Genomic DNA, 19,781 nt, shown 5'->3' with positions numbered 1-19,781 from the left:
ACATTTTAGTTTTATTAAAAAGTGGCAGTCACATCCTTCCATTGGTAAGCTGGACAAAGTTTCTGTTGTTTGCTTGTGAGGGGTGGGGTTTTTTTCTATTTTCCTGTGCCCTTGGGTATTTTTGGGTTAGTGAGCTCTGAAAGCAGAAATAGGCAGTGACAAGCAGCAATTATCAAGAAAGCAGGCCGGGAAAAGCAGGGTATCTTTTCACCATGAGTCTTCCTTCTTCAGAAGGACACACCAGGCTTCAGCCACTCTGTCAACTTGCATAAGTGACAGGAAATCCCTGCCAGAAGCTGATTTCCACCAGCTGTCTTAGATGGACATGATGATCCACTGTCTCCCAGCCTGCTGTCCCTGAAAGACTGTGTTTTCTTTGGGATAAATAACACAAGGCAACAGAGCCTCAGGCTCATTAGCTCAGCTACAGGTATGATTAAGCAAAATGGAAGAGAAACTTTAGCTCCGGGTTTATCATTAGACTGGAGAAATCCAAATAAGAATTTTTAAGGATAAGGTACCTTATTAGGTCTGCAAACAGAGGTTTAGAAGTTTTGAAGTTGCACTTGGAACAGTCTACATGCAAAATCTGACATTAACTTGACTTTCAACTCCTGCTTAGAGTTTAAGACTTGGAAGTTTGTTTGATATACAGTCAGACAAAAATACAAGGATAGATCAGGTAACCTGATCCTGTCAAGTAATAACATTTATTTCAGTTACAGCAAGCACAAGGTTCCTCTTAAGGTGCAGAATCAAGGACTGAGTATGTTGCTGCAGGTTAAAAAATAAAAAGCTGGTCAAACCCACTTCAATCAGTAGTTCAAATAACCAGTTCATGGATTGTTTCCCTTTTCCTGGAAGATTCTTAATTCAAGCATAGTACAGTACATGACACCTTAGCAACTGCTTTGCAGAGCTACACAAAGGGATACAATGGTACTACTGCAGATTCTTGTGGAGAAATTCAGCAAAGAGCAAAGTTGGGTGATAAAGAAGTTGAAGTGCATTTGCTTCATGTTTGAAATATTGTGGGAATAGACTTTTCCTCATACTGCTGTCATTGGGCTGTACTTGCTTTCCCCACGGTGATTCTGTAGTTGCTTGTATTCTTCCCTCCCTCAATGCTGACAGATTATAAAGGAGTGGATCAGGTGTCCAAGTGAGTTGATTTCTTTCCTTTAATCTATGACATTACTTGAATAGGTGAACAAGCAGGAAAAAGATCTGGTGAGGGAGGAAGTGTAAAGCTTGTCTGAGGAAGAATTTGAGATGCATGAAGATCCTGAAACACAATACAGGCTGAATGGAGGGTGACTAATCGAGCTCCTGAGAGGCAGTGACATGACTGTCCTCTGTTAACGGTGAAATTCTCACTCTCAGCTGTGGCAGCAGGGAAAGATACTTTGTACAACCTTCTCAAGGTAGGCTGATTAAGCAGCACACACTAATGTCCTATTTTATAATTTAGTGAAATATTACCATAACACAAGGGGAAAAATGTTAGTTTGTTAGTGCCCACTGTAGAATTGAAAATTTCTACCTGTCCTCACCCCCAACCCACAAGCCTTAGAACACCTCTCTGGATGATATTGCTTTCTCTCACTGAAATGCTGAAATTCCTGTTCTGTTTTGAGTAACCAGTTTTAGTTGTCTGTCTTCCCACTAGCAGGTCATCTTCATTTTCCAGTCCTAGCAACTGTCTGGATTGCTTTGATCCACTCTGAACGCTCTGTGGATGAGGCTGCTTGCATGTAATAGTGGGTTTCGTTTGCTGTGATGATTTCAAAGAGGATGTTGTCAACATCATACTTCTTGGCTACAAGGAAGAAATAAAAAAGTCAGCTATGAGAGAATAAAGTCTTGTGCTTAAAATGTTTCCTCCTTTAAACACTGTAAGGGGATCTCCTTCCTTTCTGCAGCTGAGCCTGATCAGGCCATCACAAAGATTGGGTCCAAGATTGCAAGACTGAGCCAAGAGATAGGTCTCTGTCTCAGGGAAACCACCCATGAATTCTGCACATTTCAACTTCAGGAGTTTCTGGCTAGTTGTTCTCAAATCATGGAAGGATCTGCAATCCTGCAGACAAGTCACATTCCCCTCCCATGATCAAGCTCGACTTACTTTGTCTGAAGGCCAGTTATCCTAACACAGGGATGGCATCTTCCTTTTGACAAGCCTTCCCCAAAGAACTGACAAAACACAAAATTCCCTGTTGCTGCCTTTACCACAGTATCCTACTCCAGTAATTCAGACAGAAGAGTTATTAGAATTACCACTTATTAAAATTGCCAAATCACTGTACATATATTGCCTTTGAGTGAAAAACACTTGTGATTTCAGGCAGATTGAAAGGATGTACCAAAAACTTATTACACAGCTCATTTGATATGGTTCCTTACTGTCTGGCATATCTTCCACTGCTGTCACCACGCAGCCTCTCAAGTGAATTGCTCCCAGTGGTTCTTCTCCCTGGGGAGGACATGAAATCAAAATGAAATGCAACATTTCTGAAACTGTTCACATGTTCATATCTGGCTACAGTTCCAGAACAGAAACAAAACCATTTTAATTAGTATGTTGCCCAGGAAAACAGGAGGTTCTCAGTCTGTGTGTGACACAGAGGGTGAGGGGTGTGGTAGGGGGAAGACTTGCAAATAAATAGGGAATCACTTTTGGGATTCAGAATTCAGGATCTGCAGAGTACTTAGCATGGGAACAGACACTCCTCAGTGTTGATTCTCTAGTGTGTCTAGGCTGCCTTTACCAAGGAGGACAGCACAGCATAAAGCATCCATAACCCACAACAGCACTGCTGCTGCACAGTGCAGGATGAGATAAAACTTGTGGGCTGAATCAACACGAATGCCAGTTTCTGAGGGGCATTCTTTGACCATGGCACTGCTTCGTCCTTTCTTAGGGCAGGGTTTGGCCTGCTAGAATTACACAAGGAATGGAATGCCCTGTCTCGGCCTGACACAGGATATTTGCTCAACATTTGCTCAAATATAAGCTGCAAAATTACTGTTTTGAGGTCATTTGCACTGAGTTTGTTTTGATCAAGTGAGAGCACACATTAATTCTAATTAATCACAGATAAGAGGTGAGAGTACTGTTCAGTATTACTTGTCCCCAGGTCTGGGTGGCATTTGCCGCACTGACTTGGAAGCCCAGAAACCATCCTTCACTCTGCTTTTTCAGAGAATGGCTAGCCCATAGGAGCACAGACAATCCCACTGTCCTACCTGGTACTCCCACATAAATACTCCCTTCAGATATTTCTATAAGGGACTGGCTTTAAAACAAACAGGGAAATAAATCAAGTATGTCTTACTCCAGCAGGATCATAGTAGTGAAGATATGCAGGATCATCTCTTAAAACAAACTTTCTCACTTTCCAGTTCTTCCTCCGATGTCCCTAGGAAAGTTCCAAAATAGGAATGTCATTAACTGCTTTGCCTGCACACAGAGTTTACCCACACATGAGAGAACATACAAATACAAAAGGGAAAAAAGCTGAATATTTTGGACAGGAAATACTCACTGGACTAGGACTTGAACCTGGCTTTGCTACCTTCCGGTGTTTTGCACAACAACTGGACTATCACACTGTTCTCTTTTTATTTTTTTTTTTTTTGTACAAAGCAGAAGAGCTTCAACATGGGAGATTCCCCTAAACATATCATATAGTCTGGTAGTTATGACATTCACATGAGGTCTGTGAGAACTGGGTCTAAATGCCTGCCAGATAACACAGCTGCTAAGTGCCTTGCAGGAAGGTACCTTGAACTACTGGCAAGAATGAGCTGAAAGTCCTTCTCTCCCTGCAAAGATAACAACAAAAAAATGCTTATCTGGCTTAAGCACCCTGGAGGGCTCATGGCTGAGAAGCTCAAGCAGAAATAACACCACTCTCTGCTATGGACGTGGTGCCCAATTGCCTGTTTTCAAGACTGAAAAGATGGGTGTGGAAAGTCTAGATCTGCTGAAACCATTCTCAGCAGGAGCAGTGACCTTCCTAAGCAGTGACCCACAACCCACTGAGGGTGACCAAATGCAGATTAACACTGGTGGAAGATCGCCGTGAATCACTTCCTCTCAGCATTTCAAAATACCAGTTTCTCCATTAGCTACACTGTTTGCAAGGAAGCTCTTGCTAACTAGGAAGATGTGAATATGACAGGGTAAAAGAACAGCAAGATGTGGGTCTAATTTCTTCCATTGCTTTTGAGTAATCTGATTGAGAAAGAGAAATACACGTGAGCACCATCAAAAGGTTCTTAAGCCCTCGAGGACTATTCTAACAACGAAGGTTCAGATTCAATATTAGGAAATATTTTTTTAGAGAGAGGGTGCTCAAAGAGTGTAATACATCAGGTCAGTCCTGAAGTGGTCAGGCGGTTGGACCAGATGATTATTGTGGAATTCCTTCCACCTGAACCATTCTATTCATTGAAGCATCCTGGTTTTGCCTTCAGTTCACTAATATCTGCTTGCAATGGCCTTGGAAAGTAAGACACTTACCATGACATTCACTGATTGCTTAAAGTTTTGCTGGAAAGGAAGGTATACGGTTATCTTCTGTCTTACACATCAAATGTGCTTGAAAGCAACTCCTTTGCTCAGGTATGCTGAAAAAGCCTGTGAAAACCAGCAACTGAATCCAGTTGTGTGTCCAGAGGGACACAAGAGTGGCAGCCTTTTTACCCAAGTTCAGTTTTGCATTGTACCAATGACTTGTCACATCTCCTGCATTAGCACTCTTTCCTAATTAAAGCTGTCAATTGTTTTATTTTGTGGTAAGAGTAATAAACCTTGCAATGCTGGGCAAGGCTCCTGCTGTCACGCTACAGCAAGTGTTCTTTGTGCAAAGGCCAGAGGGACAGAGATGAAACTTGTCAACTGTGGAGATGACATAGGGTAGTTTCTCTTCTTTCTAAAGCTTCTGGGTGTAAAAGAGTAATCTTGTACCCATGTAGCATCATCCTAGTGACAGGATGGAACACAGGCAATACTGACCTGTTTCAGCAAACATCCTTGTTTGACAATTGTGCCTCTGAATTCCTCTTTCAGGACCACATCATCATCACTGGAATATCCCTCGCAGAAAAACCCACTGTCTGGCTGCAAGGGCACAAGAGAAAATTCAGAAGTTACAAAGCCACTGAATGCTTATATACATGTACCAATATGGCTTCTCTTTGGCTTCCCTCCACCCTGGTTTTTTGCCACCAAAAAAAAAAAAAAAAAAAGAAAGAAAGAAAAAAAAAAATCAACCCTTATACTGGAAAAACCTCCCAGTGAAGTTGAGGAGCAATCCAGATCACCGTGGCACCATTTTGGTGAGAGGTAGGAATACAATTCTATGACACCAGCTCAGACATTGACCTGCTGTGGCTGCCTCACACCACATTGGTATTAAACCGAACTAGAAACAACCCAAAAGCAAGCAGAGCACACATGGGATGCCATCACAAACTGTGATGGCCAAAAGGCTGCCTTCACCAGCAGTGCTCTGCTTCCATTGCTGCACAGCTAAAGTCTCCCTACCATGGGCATATTCTAGGAAAATAATTGAAGTAAAGGAAGAGTCATTTTTTTGAAGCCAAGTGATTCTATGTTGTACATTTAAACAGAATTGTAGTATCAATTTAGTTGATTTTACTTGACAGAAGGCATACTTTTTTGTTAGCATTAAGTCAACAAGCCAAACGTCTTTGAAACAGTATTTGACTGTGATTGTGACATTGCAAGTTCTTCAAATCAACGCACAGAATATGAAGCAATAAATGGAGAAGGTTAGGTATGATAACAAGGACAGGTGTTACTGGGGGTTATTAAAAACTTTTGCTTCTTTGCTCATAGGCAAACTGCATGTGTGTGCACACTCACATGGAGTCAGATTTGATGGTTCTGCACAAAAATGGGTTTGTAGCTTGTGTCACTCTGTGAAGCCCCATGATAATGAATAACTCTTCCCTTCCACTGAATCATCAGGGAAACCAATGGTTAAATTCTGGCCACCAGTGCAATTACCAGGAACAGAGTCTAAGTTAAAAAGAACCCAGCTTGGTCTCAGCACTCAATTCGCACTTAGAAAGGTGTTAGAAAAAAAAAAAAAGTCCCAGATACAACTATTAAAGTGAGCCAGCTCATTTTGAACATCACAAACACAATTAACATGGGTGTCTCCGTTTCTGAACAATCTTTCCTCCAGGATTTAAGAAGCCCAACAGGAAGCCTGAGAAAAGCAGAGAAAAGTCTTGAGACAATAAAAAAAGCCACAGAATGCAATGCTCACAAAGTAATAGTAGGCATCACTGAGATCTAAGAAGGGGGTGTCTGACAGCCCCTCAGCAGCAGCCTTGGATGTATCCCCAGCAGGCTGGAGGTAGCCTTCACTCAGGAGGGAAGAGGCGAGCAGGAGACCTTCTCTGCGGTTTCGGACAGAGTTGCTGGACACCAGCCAGTCAATCACACAGGTGCCTGGTTACAAAGCAACAAAATATCAGTCACAAACCAAGACAGACATGAAGAAGCCTAAAAATACAGAGGCAACAAGCCTACTCTGTCTGTGCATCAATCTCCTGAGAAAGGTTCTTAGCAGCAACACAGGGAGCTAATCTGGGAAGGTTCCTGGGTCATCCAGCGAGGTACAGCCTCATTAAACTTGGGAAACACCTCCCAGATGATCAGTCCAACCATTAACCCAGCACTGCCATGTCCACCACTAAACCATGTCCCCAAGAGCTACATCTATGTGTTTTTTGAACACCCATAGATTTGACTTGGAGAAGAACAGGAATTACAATGTGACACTGTTTGGTGATGAAAAATTCAGAATGGAATAATTCTTCCAGAGTTAAGTGTTTCACACAACAATCTACTCAAACGATTTACTTCGATCTTCCTGACACTGGTTAAATTCCATTGCTTACCGTGGTCATAACTGAACACTTTGTCAAGATTCATCTTTTGAGCACTTCCTGGGTTGGTCAAGAAAATATCTGCCAGACTTTCTTCCCAACTTCTGTGTTCTACAGAGCTTAGAGCTATTTTATCTATCTTTAGCTTCTCAGTGCTGTGCTCCCTTTATTGTATGGAAAAGAGGGACAAGAGCTCCTTACCTGTAAAGCAGTGATTGTACACTCTTTTATCTTTTTCCAGCTTCAACTCCTTTATTCCCTTTTCAGGATCTTTCATTGAGATGTACAAAGCACTGTGTGTAAAAAGAACCACAGAAACTGTTAGCAAATAAAAAGGTTTTGCCGGTTTGTACAACGTCGTTGTCATTCACGGGGTCTTTGTGTTTGGTTGGCACATGGCTCCCTGCAGAGCTGGGGCATGGCTCATTTTCATCTCCTGAAAAATTCAGGTTGAAAAGCCTGGAGGTATCACTACATCACTGTCACAGCTGTGGGAGCAGAGGGTGGAGGGCACAAATGGCTCACCACATCCCCCTATTTTGAGAATGCAACTGCTTGTGGTGACTGTACTGTGAAGAGAGGAACACCCACTGCTGAGGCACGTTCCCAGGGTCCCACGGCCTCAGTGCAAGCAGGAGAGTTCACTGCTGTGCTCTGTGTTTCCCCCAAAGGTCCTGAGCTGAGCAGAAAACCTGTCACTGTGACATTCCCAAAGCCTTCATGCTCTCAGAAGCCGCAGGTAACATCAGTGAAGGACAAATATTAAATGTCACAGGCTAAGTTCTTTGGCCTGATCCTCTGATGAAGCCTGTGAAGCCAGATTTAGTTGGATCTTGGCCCTGCAGTTTTACTGTCTTTTAAGGATCACTGCAGGTTTGTTGGTATCTTGGTATTTACTTCTCAGAGGCAGAAAATAACTTGTCCTTCCCTTTTTAAAGTACTAACAGATGGCTTCCTGTGTGTGCCCTTTATCTTGTCTTCTCCCTTTGCCAGTTCCATGTTCTCTGGCAGGCACTGCACTTCCCTTACCATCCAAAAACTAGGCCAACATCAGCATTTCTCTGGAAAACAAAGGGTCTAAAATATTTTTGGAATAAATTATATATTGTATAAAAATGCGTCTCCTGGAAGAATCACACTTTGGCTGGGGGGTCTCCGCTTGCACTGCAGTGTGCCCAGAAATCTCCTTATCAGCAAAATCCTTTGATAAATAATCATGTTCTGGGTAAACGGTGACATTTTAAAAATGAGCTTCCCAATTCTGATTTCTGGGTCATTTCTGCCACACTGTACACACTGAAACTTTTAGTCTTTCAGAAATCATGAGGTATCATGGACAGACACGCTCATGGCTCTTCCAGACCAAAGTCACATATCTGCCAGCTGCCTGCAAAGGGAAGTACACAGGGGAGCAGAGCTATGAGAACAAACCTCAGGTTGATTGTTTCAGGCAGTCTGATAGATTTCCTTGTGGATTTTCTGGCAAACCTTTGGCCCCCATCTATGCAGCGAATTGCTTTCTTGATATCCCGCACCCAGGCATCTCTCTCCTCCAGGTAGGCAGCTTGAAAGAAGTGGTCCTGCTGCTTGGCTGCAGTGAGCTTGAAGACAAACTGAAATGATAAATTACGTGTTTTTTTAAACAAAGTTACTTTGGTGTAGCCAGTTGGTCATGATTAACCAAGTACCTCCATGACACACAGCCTACCTGTGCCTAAGGGACTATGGAAAGTGCCTTAGAGCCACAGTTAAACTATAAAAGCTCTGAAGAAAAACATGAACAAGCACTGCAGGTAACTGAATCCTTTTGTTAGTTCCATGGGAGTGATCCTGGCACTGCCAGTACAGCCAAGGTGAGTGGCATTGATGAGGTGCTGATTGTAACTTTTGCTGGGAAGTTCAACACAGCTGAAAGGCTGAAGCACTCAGCCCTTGCAGAGTTACAATGGGTGTAAATTTGTCTTAGTGTTTAGAGACATGTGAACAGTCTGAAGGAGGAAAAATACCCCACATCATGTTGCTCAGCTACTGACTCACAAGGAGAGAAAAGGTCACAGTCACACTGGAGAGTAGCTGAGTACATTTGCAGACTAGGAAACATTTAAGGGCTTAGTAGAGAGAGGATACATCCAACCCTTGGCTAGATCTTGGGATCATTGCCTATAAACACACTAGCAACAATGAAAAGACTGTATTTCCCAAAAATGAGAAAAGATCTTTTAAAGGTAGTTGTAAAGAGAAAAAATAACACCAACCTGAAAAAAAAACCCAAACAAATGAAAAAACTACCCCATAAAGTTCACACTTATTGAACTCATTTCCATCCAGCGATCTTTTTGGATGGAAAATCTAGATCTAATTTCTAATTATTCAGGCAAGAGGGTTTCCACTTCTAAAATATAGTTCCCCCATAAGTGAAACTAATTTGTTATGTAGTTGTGCTAGAAAACCAGCCCACTGAATCAGCCTACTGAAGCCCTCGTTTGTAAATGGTACATTTCTGAACATCCCTAACGTGCATCTTCCAGATTATGGCCAACAGGAAAAATTCTGACACCCTGAAATTGTGCATATGTCCAACTGACTTTCATGGAAGAGATTTCAAACTTACAAAGCAGTGGTTAGTCAAAAATCCAATTCAGGCAGAAAAGTAACCATTTTTTGTCTGACAATGCTCAGATTTCCAGCAACACCCATCTTTTCTATTATGCAGTAAAGAGCTACATACTGAAAAACAATATTCATGAGAAAAGCAAACAGATCTCTGTAAATCCCAAAATCCAAGTCATGCTAACACACCAGATTAACGGAATGAAATGTGGAAGCATTAAGACATTTTTTACCAGAAGAAAAATTAGCCTTCTCAAGAGGCTGAGAAATAACGTACCATGAAACGCTAAAGGAGAGTTTTAATTTCCAGTACACAGAGGAGACTGGGAAAGCCCTTTCTCTTAACTTTAGCTTCTAGAAAGCTAGGCCAGTAAGCTGGACTTTCAGGTTTCTTCTGAAACTGGTGAAGAGGTTGAGTCTCCTGTCCTAGAAGTGACCACGCCTCTCTCTGTTGATATGTTTGCACTTTTGAGAAAATTAGACCATACAGGATAACTCTATCCAAAGAAAAGCCATGGGGAAAACAGAGAAAGCTGAAGTATAGCAGAATTAACATTACGTTAAGCAATGATAAAACACCAAATCAAAAATAGTGAACAGTGGTGAATGCATTTTGAAATATAGTCTCAAAAGATGGAGTTGCAGCCTCTTCTGGACAGGCTTTATCTCTGCTTAACAAATCCAGCATTGCTTCTTTTCCCCTCAGCACCTACATTTTGCAGCTGATTTACTAAACAAGGCATGTTGGTGATGTGCTCTGAGCTTTCAAGTGAGGCTCTGGTGCAGGTACACAAGCTGATTCATAAAACTGAAATCTAACCAGAGAAATATAAAAGTCAGCTCATGACCCAATAGTCCATGCTCCAAACTGGGCCCAAGTGAGTCTAGACTTAAAGTTTACCTAATGAAAATTATCCCACTTTTTGCCTTACAGAACTCCTGACTTAAAAATATACTTTCATTTTTATCCATATGAAATCAATGTATGGAAACCACCTAAGAACCAGAATTATTCCCATAAGAGGAATAACTGTATGCTTTGACCACATAACCAATGAGAAGCCAGGACGGAATGCAGAGGCACTGGATTCAGCTGTACAGAGGCACAGATTCAGCTGCAAACTGTAAGATGCAAAAATGAAGATACTTTGTTTTCAAGAAATATATGTAGAAGAAGAATATATGTAGAAGTTCTCAAGAATATATGTAGATGTTCTCAAGAACAATCCCAGCAATGGCTTTGCTCATGTGAATGAGCATGCTGAAGTTTTGACTGTTTGAGTGATGCAAATTTTAAGAGAAAATACATCTCCAGGGCTACTGGTCTATGGACTTCTGAAAAACGTCACCAACTCCATAAGGAGGATCTGCTCTGACACCTGCTGAAGTTGTTTGGATTGTTCCCACTAACTTCAGCAAATCCTTCATCAGATCTTACTTATGAAAAGGTATTTCGGGTGCCTCAACCTCAGATTCTTCCTTTTGCCTTTATTCTCCCTCAGAAAAGACCCCAGCAACTAAAATGAAACATAATGTAAAGCTCATTAGGTGAACTTATAATGTCAAATGAAGCATAATGTTAAACTCATTGCAGCCAAAGGAATGATCCTCAAAGACTTTGTCACTTTTCCACACAGATGAAATGCATCTTCTGCAGACTGGTACATCAGCAGCCCTTTGGGCAGCTGAGGATCTCTCTCTCTTTGCCTTCAGCAGACATTGGATACTTCAGACCTCTCTGCCTATTTTACGGAATGCACATAAGCTGGTGAATTATTTTTCCTTTATTGTTTAGTGTGTTACTGTTAGTGACATTTCCAAGCAACTATTATGGACCAGTACTGATGGCTGTGCCTTTCTGGGAGTTAAAGGAAAAAAACAAAACCTCAGACAAAATTGTTTGGAAATGAATGACTTCTGAGAAAAACTTAATTTCTCCCATTACAATGTAGGATATGTGATACTCTTGAACATAGTACCCTTCTCCCCATGCCTCATACCTCATGTATAGAGTAAGGAGTGCTGTGCTGAGGGTTGTTAATTAGATAATTAGCACAGGATTAACAGCAATCTTTGTTCTCTGTGCCATCCTTTTCTTGTACTACCTCAGTATAACTTAAGAGTCCCTTTCTCTCAATGGATGAGACTCATTAAGAATCAAGGTGGGGTTTTTCATATAAATCTGAGTTCTGCACAAAGGAAAAAAAAAAGAAATAAGTTGAAGAAAGAAAAGAGGGCAAAAGGAAAGCCAGCAGGTTCAAATCTGACACGGCTGATTCCACTTATCACAAAACCTAAGGACAGGTCTAATTCTCCTCTCTCAACTTAAATGAGAAGTGAAGTTTGTTGTTTCATGCAGTCTCTCAGACTTCTTTTCCTGTTTTTCTAATGCTCTCAGAGACTTCTATCTTCAGTAAGGCATCCCTATGGTAAATTGCTTTAAACTGCAATTAGATAATTTTCCAGATTCTGAGGGACCCCTTTGTCAGAGGAATTCCTGGGGATGTAATGCCTATTTGATGAAATCAAGCTGACAAAATAACAAATTACTGACTAAAGGTACGATTCTTTGCTCATACTAGAAATTCTGTTTTACCAACAACTATTTTTCAGGAAGCCTATAGCAAAATATGTGTGTCATAGCATTTATCTCCTTCCTGTCTAAGCAAGCCAGTTGTTGCTCCTGGACAATAAATGCTTCCACTGCTCATGAAATGGTTTCCCACAGCTTTATTCTGTGGCAGTTTGATTTATATTTAATACAGGAATTTGTTGACATTCAGCTGCAAAGTGTCCTCACACCAATAAAAATTAGCTCTACTCTCTGACAGACCCAGAGATTGAAAAAAAATCCAAAATAATAAAAAATACCCTATGCTTTCTGAATCAGTCCTCTTAAATTGCCTTCAAGTCGAGCACTACACAAGTCCAAGCCTGCTTGTGACTTTCTGAGACAAGTGAGAGTCACCACTGGGATGAGTGCAAGGAATTTGTGACCACCAGCCTTTTGCCCCCTCAGTGCCTCCAGGGGCATAAATATACTGTCAAACCTTGTCACAAAATAAGTACTTACCATTCTTCTGCCAAAATCTTGGCATGGGCTATTTATAGAACTCCCTTTCAGTGGGATCATCCCTTTGGGACTGCTGTCAGCCTTCCGTTTGTAGAATTCAATTCCATCTTCTAAGAGCACGACCCACATCGGCTTCCAGGTATTAAACATGCTGCCCTGCAACAATAAATCACTGTGCATATTATGTTCAATTAATCACTCTTCACATGATATCCAATGAAGGTATGACCTCCCAGGAAGTGTCTGGCTGATGCTGAAGTAACTACAGTCAGTGTCTCAAGGGAAACGTACCACAACCACACCCATCTTACATGAAGATAAATGTTATTATCCGTCTTACCACGACTAATTTCCCCTTGCAGTCACCCCAGACACGAGTTTTTCCAAAATTGCATTGCAGATGTTTCTCATCAGTATCAATTAGCCCCAGCCACTGTGTTCAAGATGATGTACTATGAACAACCCTCAAAATTGCTAAATGTGAACTGGCACATTAGGACTGCAAGCATACTGTGCTGTATTTAGGACCTCATGCTACAATAGTCAGACATTGAGGCTTGGCTGTCTGATAAGAAAGCACACATCCCAGAGGATTTCTAGCCATTTAAGAACAAACTGTAAGAGTAATGAGTAGTTTAAGGGCCTGAGGCCTCGGACCTCCAACTGCAGTGGTGAGGAATGGAAGGGCTTCATTTCATCTTTTAAAGCTTTTGCTTCCTATTCCTGAAACACAGCTGTTAGGTGCAAGAAATACAGAAATAAAGACAGGTCTGGACTCTACATAGAGTGAAACACACAGCAAAACTCTCAGAGACTGAAACAACCTGTTTCTCTGTGTTGAGCACAATTAACTGCTAGAATTACTAAGACTTTTGCACTCCAACCACACAACCTCTCTGGTCCTGCCTGCAGCCAGCTTCAACAGCTGTCACAATCCCAGATACCCAGGTAGCTTAGTGCTCAGCCAAATGAACATTTAGATATTCTGAAAACCAACAGTTCCCCTGAAGACTTAACCAAAGCACAACTAGCATTGGTGGGCCCCAAAACAGAGGCCATCCATCAAAAATATTAGCTCCCCTTGCTCTTTCTGTTACAAAGAGAGACCCAAGTTTTTCTTCCCTCTGCCACATCTCCATTCACAGCATCCCTGTCCTACTCAGACCATGGTGTCTGAGCAGTGCTAAAGCTGGAGGTAGAAGCCAGGCAGCCAGTGTTGTGCTGTGCAAACAGCTAGTTATGATTTCTTAAAACTGAGAGCTGGGCAGAGTTATTTACATCTGCATTTTGTATTTCTGCAGGAGTGAATGGGATAGAGACACGCCAAGTCATTTTTGATTTATTCTCCAAATGAACCTGTTGCTTATCACATCCTTTTTTTCTGCTCTACCTTCCATGAGAAGCCTTTTTCACTCTAAATCAGACCTTACATTCAATTACAGGGTAGGGATGGAAAATAATCAGCCAAGATCTTATTAAAAGCAGGACCCGGACCTTCTTCCAGCCTCTGCAGCCCTCACTGGAAGGGCTTTTCACAAAGAAAAGTTGCTGTTCTGGGTGTTCTCTCAAAACTCAGCTGAAGGGAGAAACAACAAAAAGGAGTTTCATCTGGGTACCACATGTGGGTTGAGTGCTGTTTTCCTTTGATTATTTTTCTTTTTTTTTTTAATAATCCATAAAAATTTACCATTTTTGAGAGTCCAAATTTACCCACTGGGTTGATTTTCTGCTAAAAAATCAATTAAAATGACAAGACAAGAAATGTTGTGAATTCCTCGTTTGTGGGTTTACCACAGGTTACAATATTTCTGCTCATAACCAGACAAGTCCAGTACTTCCTGAAGACTGGACTCTGACATGCTGTGCCAGTGGAAGCCACTACCAATTTCAATAAAAATTAAGACTTTATCCGATAGGCTTTACCACAAAAGACTACAGAGCAGTGGGGCAGCAACTGCCTTCCCAAAGAAGGGATGTGCCCATGACCCCACGCACTGTCTCCAGGCCAAGGTGATCCAGCCTCTCTAATCTCACTATTCTTCCTTGATGTTTAACTCAGTTAAGTGCAATAAAGTAGGCTGTGGCTATTTCCAGCTGTTACCTGTTTTGCCAAACTTTCACAGAACGTTTCCCTACACCTCCCCAGCCTGTTCAGAGTTAGTTTTCTCTTCCACTCAGTCCAAAACTGCCCACTTACCTTCTTAACCAAGTAGCCTTCCCTTATGCGTGTCGGTTCTCGCTCCATGTCTTGGGCAGTCCTGCTCTCTAACAGTTAAAGTTCATCTGGCAGCACAGTCTGTGGGTTGGGGCGTTTTTACAGTACAGCTGTGTCATTTCACAAGTTCCTCTGACTGCTAATCACAAGCCCATTTCCTCTTACAGACCAAGAGAGATAGGGAAATGCAAGAAGCACGTGTGTATTTATAGCCTGCCTCTGACAGCACAGGCAGCAGCCTGACAAAACACTCCATCGTATCAAACACAGCCAGCCTTGATGACAGAATCCTGGGAAATTAAATAAGCACTTTGGTGCTCAGGCCTGCTCTGCAAATACATGAACTCTACCAAAACAAAAACAGAGTACTGTGCTGCTGCAGTGTGCGCCCAAAGTATCTCAGAGACAGGTTTCCAACTCACCAGTGCTCTCACGTCATCCTCTCCTCAAAATCTCATTCCCAGCAGGTGAGCATGTGGAGTCTGCCAGCGAGTTGGAGGGTCCTCGCCTGGTTAGTGAGGATGCACCCTCTGCTGACACAGGAAACGTGTTTGTCAGACTTGATGAGTTTTGGAGGTCGGGTGCTGAGGCCTTCCAGAGAGGTCAGCTGTCAAACAGGCGTAAATGGGTTAGACCAGAGCATTATATAAAGCATCGACCGCAAAGTGTCACTTTCTACAAGCATCTCTTACTTGCTGCAGAGCTCCTTTGGCTATATGTGGGAAAAGACAAGGCAAATCCATAATTTTTTTATATATATCAGAGTCACAATCCCTCTTCCCCATACAGAAGGAAGTGGGGATGTATGGGAGCCAATAAGGAAAATGCTCCATTGCCAAGAGCAAAGTGTTCTCCCAAGCACAAGACTACAAATCACTTTTGCAGCTAAGCCCATTCAGATGAGGGTTGAGCCCAGGGTGACTCCATCTGTCACCTCTGCCACTTGTAAAGATCCCCAAAGAGGGACTTTTTTCAGACAGAAATTCCGGTTGTCCATTTGCCTCTGTGTGTCTCAGCCTTTACTCAGAAGTACACAGAAGTCTGACAAGCCCTGTGATAGAGGATCAGAGGGTTAGCAGAGCCCTCAGAGACCTTTTCTAGACATTCCTCACTGATGCCTATGTAGTGGTTCTCCCAAAGACGAGACTCCACTGCTTCCTTGATTATCTATATTAGTGCTTTACTATCCCAACAGCTGGATGTTTCTCCTCACTGTCTGAACAGAGATTTTCCAGACCTTTCTTGACTAGTTGTTGCTCAAATTACACTTCCAGTCTCTCTGCAGGCAGAGCATCTGTCTGCACCGCTTACATCAGGGGAAACACTTTGAAGTGCATTCTGTCCAAAGCACACCTTTTTGTGATGATTTCATGTACCACTACATTGTTTGAGGTTTCTAAAACCTGCAATCTCAGTAAATTGTTCCTTTGCTCATGTAAATCATGCTGTTGTGAGGATCTGACTGTTTAAAGGCCCTGTTGCTGACCTAACCAATCACCCATTAGGCACTTTGCAAATCAAGGACTTCATATATGCTTTCCAATTCTCTGGCTGTCAAGTGTACTTGAAGTCAACAAACAGATTTTAAAATTATTAGAGACAGAAACTCACACAGAGCTAATAAAAGCTTCATGCTCTTCGGAGCTAAAAGTAAAAATTTATCATTAAAAAGTGATCAAAAAAGCTTGTGTCACATTTAAAGTAGAGAATTTGCCTACCACTTCCAGAACTTGGAATGAAGATGCATTCTCAGAGAGGAGATGATCTAGCTGTATTCTGAGTTATATATGAAGGCTCCCTTCATTTCCCATAAGCCTTAAAATGATGTTTGATGGACTGAGGAGATTGTAGACTCCTCCTGTATAATGCCACTGGTTCCTTTTGCTTAAGAAGGTGAATTATTTCCTTCATCTTCCCTTTCATTTCCGTGGTTTCATCTTTGGGAAAAGGTACTTTTTTTTTTCCCTGATTAGATAACCCAAAAACACAGGTCACAGGCAAAAATTCAAATTAAATACCTTTCACAGTTTGGCCGGAAGCCTAAATATCCCTTTATTAGCTGCCTTGAGGCCATAATGCTACAGAGCCTGGAGCAAGGATTAGAGACCAAGAATGGGATCACAGTTAACTCCTTCTGTCTCTAGTTTGCTTCCCCCTTCAGGCCTGGGGAAAAGAAACCACTTCCCCAGCTGGAAGGGCTTATGGTGAGCAAAGTCAAAAGAATATGCTGGCATTTTCCTCCCTTCAGGCATCCTTTCCCCAGGTTTTCCTGCTCCTGCTGACTCAGTATTTGTGCTGAGTCAGGATGAGTCAAGCCCACAGGATGCAGGGAGAGCCCTGCATGATAAATTGATGATACGAAATGACCAGGGATCCTCTCCAATAGAACGTCTATATGACCTTATACTAAAAAGGGGTTTCAAGCAAACAGAAAAGATTACTGACTCCTCAATTTCACAAAAGTTCCATTTCTCATTTACCTGCATGAAAAGCCCTTGGAGGTGTGCAATATAATTTCAAACACAGCCAAAGACTCAAGAATTTATCATTAACTACCTAAACAACTCAGTGTCAAAGCACAAAATCACCTCCATCCAATATTAGCTGAAAGCAACCGCTTTTATAACACTTCTTTGCTCTGTGTTGTTTCTATTTCATCTTCAAAGCTCAGCTTGTCCTTTTGCCCTTCTACCTTACACATCTGGAGCAATCCTTTTCTTTAAACGCTGAGGTTTGGTTTCATTTGTCACATGCCACCCCAGGGGAGTCAGCACTTATCTCCCCCCAGGCAGAAACATGCTGACAGCTAAATCACTCATGTGAGGCAAAATGGTCCTTAACCACATGGTGGCCGTGGTGGGTACGAGGGACAGCTTGGACTGTGGATGCAGATCGTCTTTGTCCAGCCTTTCCTGAAAAGCAGCACCAGGCATAAGATAAAGGAAGAGCTGTATTTCTTCTAGCTCTCCACAGAGGGGAGGAAGAGCTTTGTCTGGCAGAAAGACAAAGTAACCTGCAAGGTGGAAACCTGCTGTAACTTACCTTGCTCTCCCAATTTCTGTCTGAAGTAGGTAAAGGTGTGTAATGTTGGATGAGCAGCATTTGTCACAAAAGCACAATCTGCAACAGAGCTGAGTATCTTAGCTCAGTTTACTGCTGAGCAACCTGTTCTTGTACAGGAGATCTTGCTGCTGTATTTCCTCAGAATATTCTGCTTTGTTTCTGCTACTTCACAGTTCAAGCTCCTGCAAGCATTTAAAAAAAAAAAAAAAGGGATCAAGCACATTTATCTGAGCAAGGGATCTATCAGAGACCAGTGAGTGTTTATATAGAAAATTGAAGCCATATATTTTGCAAATAAATAAGACAGCTGCGAAGAAGGCAGGCAGTTCCTCAGCTTGTTACATCAGCTTCACTGCTCTCTCCATGAGCCCTTGCAGAGCTGGTTCAAACATGTTTGCTGTACTGTAAATGCCATAAGCTCACCCCATCTGTAACAGAGCACATGAGCTATCCATAAATATGCAGCACTACAGCAAATCAAGCTGCATTTCCAGAGGAAATTATAACAAATGCTATATGTTCAAAATTATTGTCTGCACAGGAAAAATAATATACACAAGTGATTTGCAAAGGAGATGAAGACTGTCCAGCTTATAGTTCAGTAAAGCTCTTTCTCACTTCTGCACAGAGACAGAGGGCTCAAAAGAATCACAGTATGAAATTAAGAGCTGACAGGTGCAAATCTCAGCACAATTCCCTTTACAGGGAATCACACATGGCTATTTTTAGTGAATGAAATATTGTGGCTTTGCATCCCCTACTTGAAAAGAAACCCCACATTGCAACATTTCCAAATTTAGTGTTATGTTAAGAAATTAATCGAAGATGGTATAGCCCATGTCACCTTAGAATCTAAATGCTGTGGTTTGACTGCCTTAAATGAACCATCTTGATTTGACCTCAAGGCACATTTTATTTATTTAATGACTGTGGAACTGTGCAGCAGGATTAATGTATTAGCAAGAAGGTCTACCTGCATAAATGCTAATACTGAAAAGCTTATGCGGTCAACATATTATCATATCTAGAGAGATCATACTCAGTGGATGCACTCAAGAGACCAAACTGATTTCTCCAGAATGTTTTCTAGACAACTTGGACCAGCACAAAACATAGGTCAGGGCTTATCTGCACATTATCTCTGACCTTTCATTGAATGCATCCAACTCTACCCTACAGTAGTTCCTCATCAGTGATAAGTGCAGGTGATATTGACACAGCAGGGAAGGTCCAAGCACAGGAAAGAGGTCTTGGAGGACGTAGCTGCACTGTGAGAAGATTTTTCCTAGCTTTAGGAAGACACAGAGAGATGAGAACTGCTGGCTACAGCTCACTCAAAAAACATTCCCTTCAAAACCACTGAGGATTTTACCAGGGCACAGGTGAGTGCTGCAATCTTTCTGCTCCGAGGGGAGGGAATTAACTTAATGTACCTTGCTGACACGACACAACAGGCTGGGAAATGTCAGGTGCCAGAGGAACAAAAAGTAGATTTGAAGTACTGAAAAACAAAAAACCCTAACATTTCCCCCCCCACACCCCGCAAAAAAAAAAAAAAAGCACAAACCAGAAAAAGCAGTTTTGTAGTTTATAAAGACATTAAATATTCCAACCCCACCCCTCAAATGCAGGTGTAGAGAACGGAGGAACAGACACAAATTTATCTCTTGTTCCTGGAGGTAAGTTACTGCTGTGGCTTAGGAGAAATAGGACCTCCTCCTAAGTCTATGATACGTAATCTATTTAGAATTTTGTAAAAGTCAGCACATTTACTCTTCATTGTTGCCGTGGTATTTTGATGCTGAAAAAATCTCCAGAGCAGTTAATTAGGGGTGAGATAAGAAAGGGTTTATTTTGCCAAGGCTAAGATGTTACACGACGCGCGTGCCGGCC

The 19,781-nt window shown here is 41.9% G+C and overlaps 1 protein-coding gene across 2 annotated transcripts; it reads right to left on the bottom strand.

The window, feature by feature from the left end:
* Positions 1-21: 21 nt before the first annotated feature.
* PLEK (pleckstrin) lies at positions 22-15,288 on the bottom strand. 2 transcript variants are annotated; one of them, XM_017818759.1, is made up of 9 exons: positions 15,248-15,288; positions 12,611-12,766; positions 8,359-8,540; positions 7,129-7,220; positions 6,303-6,487; positions 5,021-5,125; positions 3,336-3,419; positions 2,404-2,473; positions 22-1,819 (listed from the first exon to the last, which is right to left on the bottom strand). In XM_017818759.1, the coding sequence occupies exons 2-9, from the start codon at positions 12,758-12,760 to the stop codon at positions 1,680-1,682; spliced, it is 1,008 nt and encodes a 335-aa protein (XP_017674248.1). In that variant the 5' UTR covers positions 12,761-12,766; positions 15,248-15,288; the 3' UTR covers positions 22-1,679. The 2 variants fall into 2 exon arrangements, with proteins under 2 accessions (XP_017674248.1, XP_017674247.1); XM_017818758.1 differs by lacking the exon at positions 15,248-15,288 and adding an exon at positions 14,808-14,969.
* Between the last annotated feature and the right edge of the window lie 4,493 nt (positions 15,289-19,781).

The sequence above is a fragment of the Lepidothrix coronata genome, unplaced genomic scaffold, assembly GCF_001604755.1.
Source record: "Lepidothrix coronata isolate B3197 unplaced genomic scaffold, Lepidothrix_coronata-1.0 Scaffold71, whole genome shotgun sequence".
Lineage (NCBI taxonomy): Eukaryota > Metazoa > Chordata > Aves > Passeriformes > Pipridae > Lepidothrix > Lepidothrix coronata.
The sequence above is the reverse complement of the archived record's forward strand: the minus strand, read 5'-3'. Positions and strand labels throughout refer to the sequence as shown.